We start from the raw sequence: 19,280 nt of genomic DNA, 5'->3' as shown, positions 1-19,280 counted from the left end.
TTCACTAAATTAAAAACATCACTTAGCAATACAGAAAATAAGTCTGTCCCCATTTTGTCATCAGTCAGATTTTTCCCAGAATCGCAAATACTATATATTTCGCCATTTTGTAATTGTTGGCCATCTTTTAATTTGTTTAAAAAAAAACAACAACAAAAAAAACATAATAAAGTACTTGTATAGAATGGAGATGGCTTTTGCCAAGGTTGACATCTTTAAATAATGGTGTCCCATTTTTGTATGGCAATGACACTTATCAAACATTTGGTCTTTAAGAGGTAACATTTTATGGATTACAATTACCCATTCAAGCTAATTGTCATTTCTTTTTTATTTACAGCTAAGTCCATTTGTGTACAGCGAGTTCGCCCGTGAACGAAACCTGCATGTGTCCTTGTTGGACAGATTGTACGAGCACTACCCATCAGAATTTCCATGCCGCATCCTTCTTTGCGAGAACTACCGCTCCCATGAAGCTATCATCAAGTAGGTGTGAGCCCTTAGCACACTGGCATGGTTATGTTAGTGTGGAGATGAAGGTTTCAAAAAAAAAAAAACCCAAAAAGATTGCATAACGTGACGTATATATGGGCTTTTGTCAATTTTATTATAACGGTAATTTTCGCACTATAAGACTCTACTTTTTTCCTTCATTTTGAAACCTGTGGCTTATAGTCCAGTGCGGTTTATTTGTTGATTTACTTGGCTTAATAGGTAACACTTAATTTGACAGCGGTGTCATAAGACTGTCATAGGACCAGGGGTCGCGTTAACCGAATATTTTCCGTCGTTGACCGGTTTTTTAAAACGGTGACGGAAAAAACTGAAGTCCATCTGTCATTTTGACAGGTTGCAATTCACACCCCAGACCACAGGGTGGCGAACGAGCATATTAATTAGCTATTGTCTCTCTTGATGCATGACGTCATTGGCCTTACTCAGAAAAAATGTCAAGGCAACTGAGTGTCCGAAGTTTCTTCAAAAAGCCCCAAAACGACGATGGTGTTGATAAAAGGTGAAAAAAAAAAGTGTGGCTACAGAGCGCGGATTCAACCTCCAGAACAACATCAAAACGGCCATGTGAAGTCGTCTGTCCGAGGCAAAAGTCCAAAACCTCATGACAATAGCCTCTGCAGCAATCCCACTTGAGACCTTTGATTATGCACAAGCGGGCATGCAATTCAAGTATATATTATATATATTATATATATTCAAATAATATAACTAGCAATTCATGAAACAACTGAAATAGTAACTGAAGAAATAATTAGCACAGAACATGAATGTTGATTATTCACATTTATAGCGCTGCAATGAATGCTAGGAGGCATGTTGGGCCACAACAGTGTTGACAGCATTTGGTAGCAGAGGTTGACAGTCTTCTCCAAGGGAGCAGTGAGCTTCTTGAAGCAATAAAACTTTGTAGCCAATTGGTTCAAAGCTTCATTGTGGTTCATTTGGTCTTATGACAGTCGTATGATGCCGCTGTCAAATACGGTGTTACCAGTTAATATCTTTTGGTGTAAATATCCCATAATACAATGATAAGAGCTGCAGCTTATCTATGAACAAATGCCGTTTTCATGCCAAATTTTAAGGGTGCGGCTTATAGGCAGGTGCGCCTTATAGTGCGAACATTACGGTAGTCCGTTTTTGTATTGCAAAATTCCAATTATAAACCTGCGTGACTGCCTGATTTATGATAGAAATTAGTGCAAAGTGTATGTATTTAATTTGAGCATGAAATGTGTAATTGTTTTCTTCTCCCTTCTGATACTCTTCGAAATACAGCTACACATCAGAGTTGTTTTATGATGGCAAGCTGATGGCAAGTGGAAAGCAGCCCTCTCATAAGGACTTCTATCCTCTGACCTTCTTTACTGCTCGAGGAGAAGATGTCCAGGAGAAGAACAGCACTGCCTACTACAATAATGCTGAAGTACTAAATAATACATTCATATATTTTCTCTGATTACGCTTAACTTTAGTGCGACCTATTAGATTACACTGTGCAAGATGATATCATCCACTTTATGTACAGGTGTTTGAGATTGTGGAGCGTGTAGAGGAGTTGCGCAAGAAGTGGCCAGTGGCTTGGGGAAAGCTGGATGAGGGCAGCATTGGAGTGGTTTCTCCTTATTCGGACCAGGTCTTTCGCATTCGTGCTGAGCTCCGAAAAAAGAGGATGCATGAGGTCAGCGTGGAAAGAGTCCTCAATGTTCAAGGTGAGGTAGTCTGTATCACTTTACCAATGTGTTTGTATAGAAGACTCCAAGAAATGCCCCGAAAGTTTGATGGCTGAAAAATTTCGCCCGAAATGCGACTAAAAATGTGGTTTTGCTTTCAGTCTAAAATGCTATTTTCACCTAAATAACATTACAGGTAGGGGTGTGACAAAATATCGAAATGGTGATATGTCGTGATATTTTGTATCCCAAAAGGTTATCGATATGCACCTGTCAAGAATCGCGATATCGTTTAATTTTTTTTTTTTTTTTTTTTTTAAAGGAACCATCAAGTTGCTACCAAAATCTTCCACCATAATAACGTCTCAGTTAAGAACCATCAAGTTGCTACCAAAATCTTCCACCATTATAGTGTCTCAGTTAACTCTAAGGCTGCCTTGACGGTGCACGACCCCCAATCCATTTAGACTGGGAACTTTCGTTCATTCGAAACCAGAGCATTGACAGTCATTCTGTCTGATTTTCAGGGCATTTACAGGTCACTTGCGGATCATTTTGGGGCATTTAGAGGTAATTTCCTGTTGAGTTTGAGTCATTGCCTATTCATTTGGGTGATTCCATTGTCACGTCCTGTTCTGTAACTCAAAATAAACAGGAAGTGAGCCATAAAATACCCCAAAATCAACAGGAAGTAACTGAAAATCAATAGGTAAATGATCTTAAATGGCCCAAAATTACCTCATTGCCTGGCATTGGCTGCCACTGACAGCCATAGACGTTCATTCGCTGCCATCCCTCCCACTTCAAACGGAATGGACGTCTACTAGTGATAAACTAATTCCAATTCACAGCAGAAGCTTGTTTTTCTGTTTATTAGGTAATTCTTGGATATTCTACAAATACTTCCTGAGTAATGTATTGATAATCGTTGTATCGCCATATCGTCAGATCATCGTTATCGTGAGCTTTGCATCGCAAGTCGTATCATATCGTGATGTAACAAAAGGGTCTGACTCCTAAGTATAACACCATTTACCATATAGTGGGTGAAGTTAAACCTTTTGTTTCGGCCAAGACTTTTCATTTAAGTGCTATCCCTAATTTTTAGTTCAACTGTTGTATTAACACCTACAGTAGTAGGTGCAGTTTTTCTGTGTTATGGAGTTTACTTAAATAAATGGTAATAATAGCCCATCAGAGTGATAAATTGTCAGAATATCTGACACCAATTAAAATTCAGGCTGTTCAGATGTGCAAAAAGTGCTCCCTACATATGCCAGATGCTTTGACCTCACGCCCAACTGACTTCCCTACTGCTGTCGTCGAATTGTTGTATAGTGGCCTTTAGAAACTGAATAGATTTTTGCTTAATTGGCACAAGTTGTAACGGTCACTGAAGTACACAGAAGTCACAAATCCAATTTTAATCTCAAAGGCCTTGTTTATAATTCTCCATGAAGTCCTCAATTAATAATTCTGAGGGAATCCTCAATGGGGATGTGAACAATACCACTCTGGTATGTCTAACTGTTGCACTGAGTGCACTTATTAACCTTCAGATCATCAATTCTCATTATAAGAGGTATACGAGCTTCAACTAAGAACCCCCCCGATTAGGTGCTATGCATCTTTCACTTGAATTTTCTCTCCAGATGCGTTCTACAGGTCATTGAACACATCATTAAATGCACATGGAAGTCCCAGAGATTTGTTTACACAAAGGGCACACGAGTTAATGGATGTGAATTTCAGCGTGCACAGATGTTTGTTTTTGTGATCATTAAGGACCTCAAGAGCCATCTATTGAATAAATGGGCCTTTGTGTTTTCTTTTGTCTTTATTATTATTAGAGATTATAGTCTATTCTAATGTGTTTGTAATAGTTTAAAGAAGATTTTTTTTTATATATTTACTATTTTACATTTAAGTTAATGGAAACAAATTCAAAATTTTATAGAGTAATGAAAAATTATTCTCAACAAATTGTTTGGTGGGGGGTTCTGTTCGAATGCGGTCTCTCAGGCACTCAACCAAAACATATTTCTAGGTAAACAATTCCGAGTGCTGTTCCTAAGCACGGTGCGGACGCGGCATACCTGCAAGCGCAAGCAAACAGCCATCAAGAGGAAAGAGCAGCTTGTGGAGGACTCTACTGAGGACCTGGATTATGGATTTCTCTCCAACTACAAACTGCTCAACACAGCCATCACCAGAGCTCAGTCGCTGGTTGCGGTTGTGGGAGACCCAATTGCACTGTGCTCTGTTGGGCGCTGCAGGTAAAGCCATTTTCTGAATGTTATCGCTGGGTCATCGTTGTTCACATGTTATAAGTGTCACAAAAGCAAAAAATATCAGCCAATGTTTTACTTACTATGTTTCTGTTCACAAAAGCTCATTGACCGCCATTTCTGGGAGACGTGAACTTTATTTGAAAATTTACTGTAGATTAGAATAAAAAAATAAAACTGTTAAAATAAAGAACTACTGAAAATGTTAAAATCCGCTTCTTCTCTTTCTTCATTTTCAGAAAGTTCTGGGAGCATTTTGTTTCAATTTGCCATGAAAACTCAAGCCTCCATGGCATTACCTTTGAGCAGATAAAGTCCCAATTAGAGGCCCTGGAGCTAAAGAAGACCTATGTTCTCAACCCTCTGGCTCCAGAATTTATTCCACGTGCCCTCAGGCCCCTACAAGGGCACCCGTCTTCACAGGCACTACATACCCACCACCACCCTCAGCATGTGCAGACCACATCCACCAAGCAGGCACAGCAGATACAGCAGCAGTCGCCTCCCAAGGTAAGAGATTTCTCATTTGGCATTCAATCTATTGTTATTCTAGTACACAAGGTCAGTTCGGGGAGGTAGAAAAAATGAAGACTATGCAGATGTTTTGAAGAGCACAGTAGCCTTTTTTGTATTGATACCCTCTGATACGTGAATGAGACCATGTGAGAGCTGTAAATAAAATGTTGTCACCAAACTGATAGAATTTAATTTGTCTGAGGTAACATGTGCCCAGACATCAACAGAAAATAACTTTCACGGTTCTAAAAACTAAGGTTTATATTGTTTGTTTTTTCTTGTCTGCCCCGAGATAAAGGTTAACGAAATCGCCACAGCTGCCAACATGCTGTCATCACCCACTGGGCCTAATGGGCTGCAGCATCAGCTGGCTATAGAGACACAGACATAGACAATTAAGCTATGATGCATTGGGTCCCTTCCAGTTAGTGTGGTTTATTTCATCCTGTGTATCAAGTTGTTTTTTTTCTCTCGTTATTTTGTATTTACGGATGACGTATAGTTTAAATTGTCATTATATTTTTTGAGTGATGAATTTGGATCAACCTTGTGTTGCAAGACAGATTATTCTGACACATGGTACACAAGACATCTTAAAATTGTAATGGAAAATTTGTCTCTGGATATTTAAAGCAGTGTTTTTCAACCTTTTTTAAGCTACAGCACACTTTTTTCATGAAAAAAAATTCCAAGGCACACCACCAGCAAAAAATGAATTTGAATCTTAACAATATAAAAGGACTCAAACAAATACAAAGAAAAACACATTTTATAATCATATTTTTACTCGCTCATTGTGACACCTGGGCTTCTTTATTGGAGTAGGTATCACAGTAGAGCTGAAACGAATACTCAAGCAACTTGAGTTTAAAAAGTTATCCGAGTAATTTTATTCACCTTGAGGAATCATTTAATTTTGCCAGCTCTAAGCATTACGTTTTGCCCGAAATACTTATAATGCGGGACAACGTGCTGACGTCACATGCGTAGAGGAAGAAGCAATAAAAAAAAAGAAAAATACCTTACTACAGCCGACAGCCGCTACACACTATGTCGACGTTGCTAAAAACTACGTCCGCATGATGCAGTGGTAGCAGGTAGCGTCTGATGCGTCTCATAGATATCACATGTATGTAGAACTAGATGCAAAATGACAGAGTCGGCGGGGTTTGTAAACAGCCGCCATCTTAAAGCAGCAGACTTCTCAGCGCTAATAAATAAGATTATTACAGTCACTCGCTCACGTAACGTCAGCCCTGATGTGTGTTATCAAGCGTAATATTTTTTAGGTGAGAAATATATATATATATATATTTTTTTTTATATATAAAATTTTTGAAGTTTTTTGACTGAAAGCAGTGAATTAGTCTTTTATTCTAGTCACATCTCAAATGCAATTATTGGCTATTTTCAGCAATGTACATCGAAAATAAAGACATTGATTGACTGAAAATGGTTCTATATTAGATGAAATGTCTTGTTTTCTCATGTATATTTAAAATTGCTCTTTACCCCTGAAAAATGTTTTGTCCGAATTCTCGATTAATCAATAATTTTCAGTCGATTACTCGATTACTAAAATATTTGATAGCTGCTGCCTTATATCACAGCATCCCCGTTGAAAGTTCATCATGCTATCATCAGTTGTTCTTACATTCTAGCGTAAATCCTAAAAGAAAGATAGCTTTTCCTTATTGCCCTGCATCACAGACTCACCGAGAGGAAATGGTCTTTGCTTCCTTTTGACCGCCATTGAATGATTTTTATTCCTCTTGTGAGTTGGCATCTTTTCTTTTTAAAAACCTTTACCATCGCTGTCACAGTTATAGTTTTGCTAGCTCGCCACTCCCGCTAGCCCCAATGCCACTCTTACCTCTTACGCATCACTTAATAAAGTCATTCGCTGCCTATTGACACCTGCTGATTTGGAAGAGTCTTGCGTGATTACAGACCATTGCACAGCACAGACACCAGATTTGTCCTCATTTGCAGATGAATTTTCCAGAAACATTTATACATCAATGATGTGAAAGTGGATGATTTTCCACAGCACACCAAACACTACGCCATGGCACAGCAGTGTGCCGCGGCAAAGTGGTTGGAAAAACACTGACCTAAAGAACGAGATCAGTGGTCACATAGTTCTAAATACATCTCAGCTCTTAATTACATTAAATATTAAAATGGCCTCTCATTTGACTTTTATAGTCTCCTTTGTGATTTTACAATGATCCTTTATGTTGTAGGGCAAACATCCCAACCACACAGAGCACCTTCCACCTGAAGGATATGGTAAGTGTTCTTAGTCTTTTGCTCAATTTCTTAAATAGTCAACGGCAGATTGACAAAGGTAATTTCGAAGGTAGCATAAACTAACTGAATTGTCGGCATGGTTGAGCGTATGGTGTACATTTATCCCTTGAGATGAAATACTGTGACATCGCACCAGCATTGTTCATCAAATCATCTTCAGTTCTCATCAATAAATAATCACTGTCAATCACTCACAGTGGGAAAAGATCCTTAGGCAATCCCACCTGACTTGTAATCAAGCACGGTACCTCTGGATCCCGGTGACCTTTAAATGTCAACTAGGCGGTTCTTATATTTTGCTTGAAATTCTTCCAAATTAAATTCATTAGTCATGTACAACATGCAGTACACGTATCTCATGAATTGGCCTGCGGGCTGGAGAAATCAAATTTTGAATGCTAGCACATTTTGCCAGCCACAGTGGAAAATGTTCTTTACTACAAGGCACTCTGGACTATAAGCCACACCCACCAAATTCGAAAAGAAAATGTTTTGTTGTTTGTTGAGTGTGCACGTCGTAATATTGGGATAGTAACAAAGAAAGGTGAGTGTTAAAAGAACACTAGGTAATATTTAAGTTTTGGTTGATTTTGGCGACGCAGGTGGACAAAAGCAGTAGTGTTTTGCCTTAAAGAAGTAAGATTGCGTTTCCCATGAGGACCAGCGCACAGTGTCGTAATAATCTGATCCCCCGGTTGCCTGCAGAAGGATTAAATGACATTTCTGTGTTCAGCGGCTGTGTGAAGGATGAATAGTAATGAGGGCAAAAAAATAGCATAATACGATGTTGACAGTAAGAAATGTTTGATTTTGTACCGTATCACCACTCCCCCCCCCCCCCCCCCCCCCCCCATCTTTTGTAATTTGGTTTACAGGTATATTTAGCCATTTTATGTGGGAATATGTGCGTGAACCATTTGTTAAGAGCCTTGTAAAAAAAAAAAAAAAAAAAAAAAGCATTTAAGCTAGCGGACTTTTGCTATATAAGTTAGCCAATTGTTCTTAGATCCTCATTTATTTCTTTTTTTAATACTGTTTCAGGCTCAGCTCAGGTATTTTAATCTTTTATTTTCCTTATCCAATTACTCGATTATTCGAACTAACAAGTTCATTGATTAATCAACTACTAAAATAATCGATAGCTGCAGCCCTACTGACGTGCATCTCCACTATTTTCTGACTTCGCGTCACGTCAACGCGTGGAGACGTGGCGCAAAAGGACTGTGATTGGTCCGCTCAGACTGTTGTTTCCGGTTCAGCGCAAAATCACCGCCATTTTCAAACATCGTTGTGCTACACGCAAAAATGGACCAAGCCGACGAGAGTATCATCGAAGAGGTCCGCAAGTACGACAACCTCTACAATGTCCCCTCAAGACATTATAAAGATTGCCAAATGGCAAACAAAAACTCCATTGGCATTTTTATGTAATAGGAAGAAAACTAGAGGAAGTCGACAAGAGTCCCCCAAAACTGTATAAACACAACGCCACACCCCTCTAGTGGCTTGGCGGTGAATTACAGAGCAACGCATTCCCTTGCCGCAGAACTATCGAATACTCATTGACACAGTCATCATTACGCCGTCACCGCAACGCAGAAGTATAACTCAGGCTCAATGCGCATGAGCACTGAAGCCATGTGCATGTACAAATAGAATACTAATACTTAATGGTCGTTTGTTGTAGCTGTACATATAATTTAATCCCAAAATAAACAGAATTTTGCACTTTAATCTCGTCAATACAGTTCAGCCCAACCCAGCTGTTCTAATGGGAAACCCAATCCAGGCATTCACACCACCTGTAGGTGCCGCTCCAGCTGGCTTGGGCAAGTCGCCAAGTCCTGTTCAAAGGATAGACCCTCACACAGGCGCGAGCATCCTTTACGTTCCAGCAGTATATGGTGGAAACATGGTCATGCCAATGCCCCTTCCTGTAAGTTTCTGTTAGAACTCTTGCAGTATTGACAAATGTGTACATGTGCCTTACAATTTTATCATAAGCTTTAACTGTTTTGTTGTTCATATTTTTTCTTTAGTTGCCTTGGCCAGGTTATCAGAATCGTTTTGCTGTGGACCCGCGCTTCATGAGCCACCAGGCAGCTATGGCATACAACTTCAACCTCTTACAGGCCCAAAATCGGGGCTCCCCTGTTCCATGCAGTGGAGTGGTACATCCGTCTCCTCTCGGAGTGGGCCAACAAAGTCCTGATACAGATCTACAGTCGGATACAGTCAGAAATGGCATGCTTAAATATTTATTTTACAACCAGCAAAATGTGTGAAATTGAGAATCAAGTGGGGAGTAACCATTATGCTGATAACACCATTGTTGTTGACTTTTTCAGGTAAATTAGAAGGATGTACAAAAACGGAGCAGACACCAGAGCGAAAAAACACAGAAATGAAGGATAAACAGGTATACCATACGTAAACCTTTTTTATATTTTGATCCATTTTGGTGACACTCTACGATAATGATCACTTTTTGTTTTTCTTAAACTAAATCAGAGCATGTTGATGCATATTTCAAGTTAAAAAATAGTTTACCTTTTGGGGGCCTTTAACACCGAACGTGTCGGCGGCGACGTGTTTACGTATATCCGCTTTGAAGCCTCATCAGGCTGTAATTACGTCACCCACGTGCCGCTGGTTGCTCTCATTTAAAAGTGCGGAACTTGATGTCCACACCAGTTTTTATTTGAAGTCAATCGACCAAGTAAAATGGGATATAATGTCATTTTTGTTTTATAGTTTTATTGCACCCATAAATAAGCATTAAAACGCTGCATGGACCATGTGTTTATCTCCATATTTCCATCATTTCTTGTCCTTTTTCAAAACTGAAAGCAGCACGAAAGACTACATATCCCAAGAGCCATTTTGAGCTCAAGAAGGACGAACCTAATTTAATAATTCAACATTTTTAATAATTGGCCGAGCGAGGCGCCACGCCGCCACCTAAGGAAAGGGAGGCATGCGAAGCGAGCACCGGCCGGTTGGATTGAGCGAGCGACTTTGAAACGTGCGGAATATATCAAGCTAAATTTAGCGCACGCTTATGCATTATTTCATTAATTCAAGGAAGAGGATGACACGCTTTTTCCGTTGTTTTCCTGGGATGAGTTGGCATTTCAGTGAGAGCGCGCAAACGGCGGGAGAGTGGGCTGTGTGACGAATGTGACGTAGCTCCGTGTCCTGTTCAAGAGGGAACTTTATTGAGTCGCAAAAAAAAAAAAAAACTTTATTGAGTCGCTTGCCTGAAACAGTTGAACTGAACAACTTGTCATTATTTTTTAAAATACTTTTTTTCAAGGTTATAATTGATGTTTTTTCTTCATTATCAATCTTTTCAATTTGTATATAGATGTGTGTGTTTCATAAGCTTTATTGCATGTATATACTTTTGATAAGGTTATGGGTACAATACCCAACCACACAAAGAGATATACTCTAAACCCTTTTTGTGTTAGGTGATGTATATATATATATTTTTTTTAATTCTCGCTATTTTGCACTGTATTAAACCCGTTTCGACCATAGTATGTGTAAAGGCCAAAAACGCCTATGACCATACCTGCTGTTTATGTTGAATTGTCAAACATAAAACTTTTCAGTCTTATCTTTTTCTATTGAATGTTTATGCCAACAAGTTGAATAAATATTATCAAGCTTCAAAACGGTTGGTCGAGCATGTTTGGTTGTCAATGGGACATTAACATGACAAATTTTGAAAAAAGATTTTGGGATTTTTTTTTGTCTTTTTGGGTCCAAAATGTTGATTATAATTGGTCAGTGAAGAAAACAACAGATTGGACATGGAGGTTATGGTGTCCTGAAAAAAGGGACCCATCCTGGCCGTTGTGAACATTTTTTTCTTAAATATAAAGGCAACATCAAAGGCATGCAAATTCGCCCAAAATAGGCTTAGGTGTTAAAGGGTTAAACCTAGCCATGATTCATCCATGGTTTCCAATAATTCATTGTTTTGTACAGGGCGATTTTGACGCTAGTCGAAGTCTTGATTCACAGAATGACGGAGTGGCTGGTTTCTCCAATGTAACCCTCCACCGTAAGGATTCTTCTCCTGCTCAGAGACCACTCAATTATCACCTGGCACCACCCAACCCTGCCTTCCCCACACATCCTGCAAGTGGAAGAGCCCTCCCCCATCAGTGTCCAGTCGCAAGGCTTCCTTATCGGGTCAACCAGCCTCAACATCCAGCAATGATCCAACAGAGTCAACAGCTCAGCCCTGCCTTCCCTACTGGTGGAGCCCACAGTGCATCTTTCTTTGGTGGTCACGGTGCACCACCGAGGGCTATCCAGTCTCCCACTTTAGATGTTCCAGAATCGGGAAGTGCAGAAGAGATGGGTAGCTCCATGAGAGCTCCAAATGCCCATTTGGCAGCTCACCACCCAAATCTATCACAACACAACAACAGAGTCAATAGCTTTGGGGAGGATGGTCAAGACACAATGCAAGCAGATGGTCTAGGTGAGTTGGTTTGAATATATTTTTCTTTAATGTAATCACTGTACATAGTCACAAAGCAATCATATTGGGGATAACGGCATGTCTTTTTAGATCTTCGGCGTCCTTTGGCTTTGGAGGTCCTGAACCAACAGCAGCAAGCTGCCAGGCTAGGCCAATGGAATGAAGCAACAGGCCCTTTCCTCCCTGGGGGTGTAGCCTTCCCTTTGCCCCAGCAATTTGCCCCGCTAGCTCAGCCAGCTGTGACTCGCTTTCCCCATCAGTTGGTCCGTGCAGGTAGCTGGGGCCTTGGTGCCAACATGGAGGATGAAAACGGTTCATCTGCATCAACTGGTCCACCTTTTAACAGGTTAGTTCATACATACCGGGTTATGCCAGTGCAGAGTTTTACCAAGAAACTTGTATAGCCTGGTGATAGCAAAGCCCATCGGCAGCCCACCATTTTTTTTGGGGGGGGGGGGGGTTGAAAAAATTAGACAAATTTACAAATGATAGGTTGACAGGAATTTTAAATGTATGGTCTGTTGTTGTATAGCCATTTATTAACAATATTAAAGGTTTAGTCTTACAAAAAGGCACAGCCTTAAAATATACTTTTTAAAAACAAAATTAAATTGCAATTCAGTGCAATGGCGGAGTTAGGACAGTTTCGTTCACATATCAACCATAAGACGTCGCCATTGCGCTTTTAAAATTTATTGTATATGAAGTTTAAAATGCAGTTAAAATATGTATACTTTTCATACTTTCTTTTTGAGGGCAAGCAAAGCCTGGCAGCCCGTCAGGCTTATAAAGCACTGGGGGAAACCTTGCAGTTCATTTTCATCCCTGGTAATATGGGATTCATAGAAACGTGGTTACATTTTTGATTTCATATTGTCCCAAATAATCGTTGTTGCATGAACTGAAGAATCCTCCTCCTAAAAGCCTTTGTTTCCCCCTATTGTTTTTGTCTATTTTTTTTTTTTTTTTTTTTTTTTTTTTTTTTTTTTACATCAATATCTGGCATACATACAATTTCTCTCATCAGGTACACGGGCCTCCTGAGAGAGATCCCCATGCAGGAGCCCCCTGAAACCAGGGAAGCAAGTGAAATTCAACCCCCTCCACAATCTCGCCTCCTCCAGTATCGCCAGTCCCGTGCCTCAGGTGACCCTCCACCTTCTATAACTGCCACTTCAAACCACACCACCCCATTTCAACCTGGGACTTACCCCCATGAAAGTGGACGCGATCAACTAAACAACAACGTGATCAACAACCCAGCTCTGCAACAGCATCCTGTCGGGGGTCCCCTTTACAATAGCGGTTGCTACCCGCATCAGGCACCACCCCACTCTGCCAGCCCCCCTCCATCCCAGGTCAAATACCTTCTGCAAGAGGCCCAATGGTCCCACAGTGGAGGTGCATCTGGGAGCCCTCCACAGCAGAACCACCCCCTCAACAACCAGACCCATAGCCTTCCATACGGAGTGCCGATCATGGCTCAACCCAGCAGGCAGGAGCAAGTCCATTTGATGCAGCTTCACCATCATCAACAACAACAGCAGCAGCACCACCACAACCACCACCATCATCATCAACAACAGCAATCTCAAAGTCATGGTCAAGACCAGGAGGCCTACCATTCATTGTCACCCAGAACATCCACAGCCACTGCTTTGCACAGTGTAGATGAGGTAGATGTTAAGAATTTCTTTGGATTTATTTATGCTATTAGATCAGTGCTTCTCAATTATTTTCTGCTAAGGTCCCCCCAGGAAGACATAGACGCCCCGCCCCCCCATATACACACACACACACACACAATCCCAACTCTCTGAATTGTGTCATTTTTAATATTAAACAAAAAAAAGCAATATACGTCAACTAGACATGTGCCGGTGACCGGTTTCACGGTTTACCGTGGTGTGAAAACGTCGCGGTTTCAAAACCACTAAAATTTTCCGTCAGACCGTAGAACGGTATTCGCTATTTTTCATGTGTCAAAACTGCAGCCAGAAGGGACGTGGCGCGGCAGCGCTCACAACCTCCCGTTTGTTGCTGTGTGTGAAAGTGACTCTATCGGCTAGACAGCCAGCGAACCCAAAAACAAATACTCTTTCAATTTCAATTTATTGAGCTCTCAAATCGTGGTAAGTGGAATATACAAAATGCATACATTTAAAACGTTGTACAATTGTATTTTTCCATGTGTGAGTAGCTTCAACAGATTGGCACCATGGAAAAAGTTCGCCAAAAACAAAACACACAATTTCCTTTCAAATTCGATATACAAACTAAATAAAAGCTTACAAAGACGAATGTTAGCCTAGGTTTAGCTGGGAGAGCAACTTCGTCGAGTTTTACAGCCGCAGAGTGAGAAAACAAGCTTGATTCGCTTGAATCAGTGGCTTGAATGAAGGGGGGGGGGGGGAATGGTAGCCTCAAAGATCGCTAATTGCAGAAAGATGATCTTGCCCTAAGCACAAATCCACGTTCGCTGGATCAAGGAGAAGTCACACTCCCAATTTTTTTTTTTTTTTTTTTTTTAGATGAAACCATTCCACAACAATATTGACATTTTAACTAACTTATACATTTTTAACTAACTTATTAACTCATAAATTATTTATGTTCTTTTTAACACAAAGGCATGACATGTAGACTAGAGTTGACACAGTGGCTGAAAATGGCAAAACTTCACTTGAGCTTTTCCACCTTCAAAACAAAGTCATGCAGTATAATTTTTTTTTAAATTATTTAGAAGTGTTTTTACTTTTTTATAGAAATTGTTTTGTTCTTGCTCTAATCTTGAGCAACTTGAGCTGTGGGTGTATAAATTGTATTTTAATTTTATTTAAAATATTAGTTTTTTTAATTGATATTTTATTTATTTTAACAATATATTCATGTTCCAATTTGCAACTATGTTCTGAAAAAAAAATTCCTGTTCAATAGAATTTTTTTTTTTTTTTTAACCCATACATCTCAAAATAGCAATACCGTAATACAGTGAAACCGCGGTATTTTTGCTCACGGTTATCGTACCGTCAAAATCTCATACCGGCACATGCCTAACGTCAACTTACAACAAAGTATAACTATATTAAAATAGTTTTGTTTGAAACAGAAAAGACTTAAAGCGCATCAATTTGCCTGAATTAAAAAAAAAAAGTCACATCCAAACGGTAAAAATATACTCAATGTCCATTTTTTTACCATTTGATACTGAAAAAAATAAAATTGATAATACATTCAAATGATTAGCAACATCAACTCATGAGGACAATATGTCAAACAATTTGAAAAGACAAAAACTAATAGTACAAAAACGACAGCACAATTGGACAGAGGGACCGTTTTTATTTTTGCTGCAGGCAGTACCGGCTCCGGCTCCTTTGCTATAGTGTGGTGTTATTTTGCATTGAGCAACTTGGTATGCCACCTTATATGATGCTAACAGTGCTCGCCGGTTTAGAATAGAATAGAATAGAATGCCTTTATTGTCATTACACATGTTATGAAATTCAAAGCTGCCTTATAGAGTGCACACACACTTACACATAGAATAATAACTGTAGCATAGACTATATATACTGTGTAGACTGTATATAAATATTTATATACTGGACTGTCTCAGGAAATTAGAATACACAATATTCTAATTTTTTGAGACAGTCCTGTGTATATATACAGGACTGTCTCAGGAAATTGGAATACACAATATTCTAATTTCCTGAGACAGTCAGGAAATTGGAATACACAATATTCTAATTTCCTGAGACAGTCAGGAAATTAGAATATTGTGTATTCTAATTTCCTGAGACAGTCCTGTATATATACACAGGACTGTCTCAAAAAATTTGAATATTGTGTATTCTAATTTCCTGAGACAGTCCAGTATATTTACACAACACAAGATAAAACAATACTGTTACGGTTTACGGACGTAACACTGATAAAGCGGGACAATTGTTGGTAATATTCGGCACGTTTTCGCTGGAAAAAAAAAACAAGCGACTTATCGATGTGATTGGGGTCTTGAAGTGATGGCTACTTGATTTGGCTTTCTTCTGTCAGCTGCAAACATTTTTAGACACAGTAAACAGACTGATCTTTCCTCTGTATTAAAAGTGAAAGCCAAAAACCAAACGCTACATATGCTACATCATATTTCCTCGTCTGAGCTCGTCATTTCTTCTTTGTTCTTTGCTGTGTGCTCTTGTTTGATTCGAAAATACTGCACACACTCTGAAAATCAGAGCGCCACTGCCACCCACTGAATGGATATGCAATTACACTTTATTTTAGGACAGCAAAAAAAGTACCCCAAGGTCACATGCGCCACCCCCGGCATCGCTATGCGCCCCCTTGGGGCACCCCACTATTTGACAAGTGGTGTATTAGATTAAGCATAATTGAAAATGTGTATTTTACACATTTTATACTAATACATGTAAAATGTATATAAAAGTATTAGTAGGAGCAGTCTTCTGACTTTTTTTTTTTAGCAAAACGATAACACCAACATACATAGAATATTTTGCAACTTTTCAAGCATTAGGAATTTTGCGTACTGTATATTTATGAATTAATAATGGATAGTAATTTTAATGTTGCGTTGAAATAAAAAAAAAAAGTTTTGCTGTGACTGATTTATCTCGTTTAATAATTTTACACATTCTAAAGAATTGTAATAAATTTACATAATATGAATAACAGTTTAGTTTCATTACTTTGTGTAGTATATACTTATTTTTCCCTCACAAAATTGATACAATATTGCTTTAAAAAAATCATAATAATTATTTTTTAAAAATCAAATGGTTGTCTGAAATTTGTATATAATTAAAATTTGTCAAAGGCAGTTTTTTCCCCCAAATAATCTATTGCTATTGAATTGCTTCTGGCACATCTTTACTCTTGCATTTGATGTTACCAAACAAATTTATTATTGGATTAAATCAAAAAAGTATAAAAGATATACTGTTATTAATGGAGCATTGCATTACTGATGTTTCTGATACTTTTCTTCTTCCGTCATCCACGCAGTATGAACCCAGAGGTCCAGGTCGGCCCCTCTATCAGCGGCGTATATCCTCCAGCTACCCAGATCAATCCTCCTCTCTTGCCAATACCCACAATGCAATGTCCCAGCAGTCCCAGCCTTGTGCAGGAGATAGGAATCAGGACCACCCGCATCCGCACATACAACAGCAGCAACAACATCAGCATCCACATCCCCCCTACGGCTACCCCTCACATGAGCTCTGGCCCAGCAACGGTGGCGGTCCAGGTCCCTTCCAGAACATTCCATGTAATGGAGGTGGGACCTTCGCACATCATCGGGACCTTCTAGGTATACACATTATTAATTATTTCACAAGAATTGTTTAATGCATTAACATAGTTGACCCTCCAAAGTACACGGTCACCCACAAAGCAGTGTTATTTTTGGCAGCCCTTTTAATTTTTTTCTTAGTCTTTTGGACAAAAATACTTTTTAGTCTTAGTCATATTTTAGTCATTCCAAAATGTGTTTTTCTTCATCGAGTTATAGTCAATGAAATCTCATACAAATTTCGTTTGATTTTAGTCGACAGTTACTCCAAGTTTTAGTCCAAAAATAAGGTTTCCAACGATTTCAAATAATCATAGACTGTCGTGCACATATTGGAGCTTCTAAAAAGACAACGCCAACTTTGCTATGATAACACACACTCAGCAGAAAAAGCAGTACATTATTAACAATTAAACCCATTCGGAAGCCACGAACTGCATGTAAAAAAAATAGATATTTTTTTAGATGCCCGAGCATTTTAAGTGGATGCTCGCCACCCTAAAGTTGAGGCTAACGCGATTACTATGCCAACGCGATGAGTTACATTTAGTGTGTGATGCTCACTCGGCACAGATCTATAAAGGGAACCTTGGACTTAGACTTGTAGGCTCTAATAAGCCCCAATTGTTCTCTTTTACTAAAATATGTTATTAGAAACCCATATATTATTGTCATTGATTTAAAAAATCTCTACTATTTAGTAGATCTTTTGACCTACGGAGGGTGCCTTGATTTACACGTGTAATGCACGCTAGGGGAGATGACGCGGTTTGGCTAGACTGGGAGAATAGCTCTGTTAGCTAGCAAGCTTAGCTAGTATGACGGCTGGCATGATTTTGTCACATTCTGCTGCTGGTCAGATTGTTTTGTTACAGAGCTGTGGGGTGAGTTCCCAACATCGTACCTGCAATTCCAGCTCATCATCAGTGTCTTTAAACCGATCTTAGGCGGCTTGCCGAGAATTGACTTGCTGCGATTTGATAGTTTGTATATTCTTCGTTGCTAGTTGCATCATTGCCTTATTTTTTTTGTTTGGCTGCATCTCGGGTTTTTTGTTTTTGTTTTTTTAATCCCAATTTACTGTCACGTACCAATCGTGTGTCTCCCTTTTTGCGATAGCAGGTTTTTTGTGTGTTCTTTTATGCAATCCCTATGTTATTGATGTCTGCTCGCTGACTGAAGTGAGCTGATCATCACTTTTCCGCTCGGGTTCAAATTGGAAGGGCAGAACCGACAACATGTTTATGTAGGTAAAGAATGACCCCTTTTTTTTTTTTTTTTTGACACCGTGGTAGCCTGGCAGCGCCGCTCAGGGACGTCACCGCCTAGAATGCATTGCGTCGTCAACAACAATGGCGACGTACTGGTTAAAAATGGGGTTTTAATTTCAAATTATTATAACTCATACTAACATTTATCTTTTAAGAATGACATCTCTTTCTTTCCATGGTACCCTTTAAAGTATATTGTGATACTTTGTATCCCAAAAGGTTATCGATACACTCCTGTCAAGAAACGAGATACCGTTTTAAAAAGGTGTCAATTGAAAAAAAAAAAAAAGGCTGCCATTGGCGGTGCTCGACGCCCAATCCATTTAGACTGGGAACGTTCGTTCATTCAAAACCAGAGCATTCACAGTCATTCGGTCCGATTTTCGGGACATTTACAGGTCACTTGCTTTTCATTTTAGGGCATTTACTGGTCATTTCCTGATGAGTTTGAGTCACTGCCTATTCATTTGGGTTATTCCCAGGTCACTTCCTGTTCTGTAACGCAAAATAAACAGCAAGTGACCCATAAAATACCTCAAAATCAACAGGAAGTAACTAAAAATCAACAGGTAAATGACCTTAAATGGCCCAAAATTACTCATTGCCTGGCATTGGCTGCCACTGACGGCCATAGATGTTCAATCCGTTTGAAGTGGGAGGAATGGCAGCGAATGAACGAATGTTCATTTGCTGCCACCCTCCCTGTTCAAATGGATTGGACGTCTACTAGTGATAAACTCATTCCAATTCACAGCAGAAACTTGTTTTTCTGTTTATTAGTTTTTTGTAGAATATCCTAGAATGATTTCCTGACCAATGCATCGAAAATCGTTGTATCGCTCTATCGTCAGATCATCGTTATCGTGAGCTTTGTATCGCAAATCGTAT

The 19,280-nt window shown here is 39.3% G+C and overlaps 1 protein-coding gene across 4 annotated transcripts in view; it reads left to right on the top strand.

Annotated features, from left to right (window-relative positions):
* Positions 1 to 19,280, top strand: part of helz (helicase with zinc finger) — a 66,319-nt gene that overhangs the window by 42,491 nt on the left and 4,548 nt on the right. For all 4 annotated transcript variants that reach the window (XM_057842978.1, XM_057842975.1, XM_057842977.1 and 1 more), the window contains 13 exons: positions 341 to 486; positions 1,792 to 1,939; positions 2,042 to 2,225; positions 4,234 to 4,462; positions 4,714 to 4,984; positions 7,237 to 7,282; positions 9,052 to 9,239; positions 9,343 to 9,547; positions 9,652 to 9,722; positions 11,300 to 11,801; positions 11,892 to 12,147; positions 12,829 to 13,477; positions 16,833 to 17,139. In XM_057842978.1, coding sequence (XP_057698961.1) covers positions 341 to 486; positions 1,792 to 1,939; positions 2,042 to 2,225; positions 4,234 to 4,462; positions 4,714 to 4,984; positions 7,237 to 7,282; positions 9,052 to 9,239; positions 9,343 to 9,547; positions 9,652 to 9,722; positions 11,300 to 11,801; positions 11,892 to 12,147; positions 12,829 to 13,477; positions 16,833 to 17,139 — 3,202 coding nt within the window. The remainder of the gene's footprint in view (positions 1 to 340; positions 487 to 1,791; positions 1,940 to 2,041; positions 2,226 to 4,233; positions 4,463 to 4,713; positions 4,985 to 7,236; positions 7,283 to 9,051; positions 9,240 to 9,342; positions 9,548 to 9,651; positions 9,723 to 11,299; positions 11,802 to 11,891; positions 12,148 to 12,828; positions 13,478 to 16,832; positions 17,140 to 19,280) is intronic.

The sequence above is a fragment of the Corythoichthys intestinalis genome, chromosome 8, assembly GCF_030265065.1.
Source record: "Corythoichthys intestinalis isolate RoL2023-P3 chromosome 8, ASM3026506v1, whole genome shotgun sequence".
In the NCBI taxonomy this organism is placed as follows: Eukaryota; Metazoa; Chordata; class Actinopteri; order Syngnathiformes; family Syngnathidae; genus Corythoichthys; species Corythoichthys intestinalis.
This window is presented reverse-complemented; position numbering and strand designations above follow the sequence as displayed.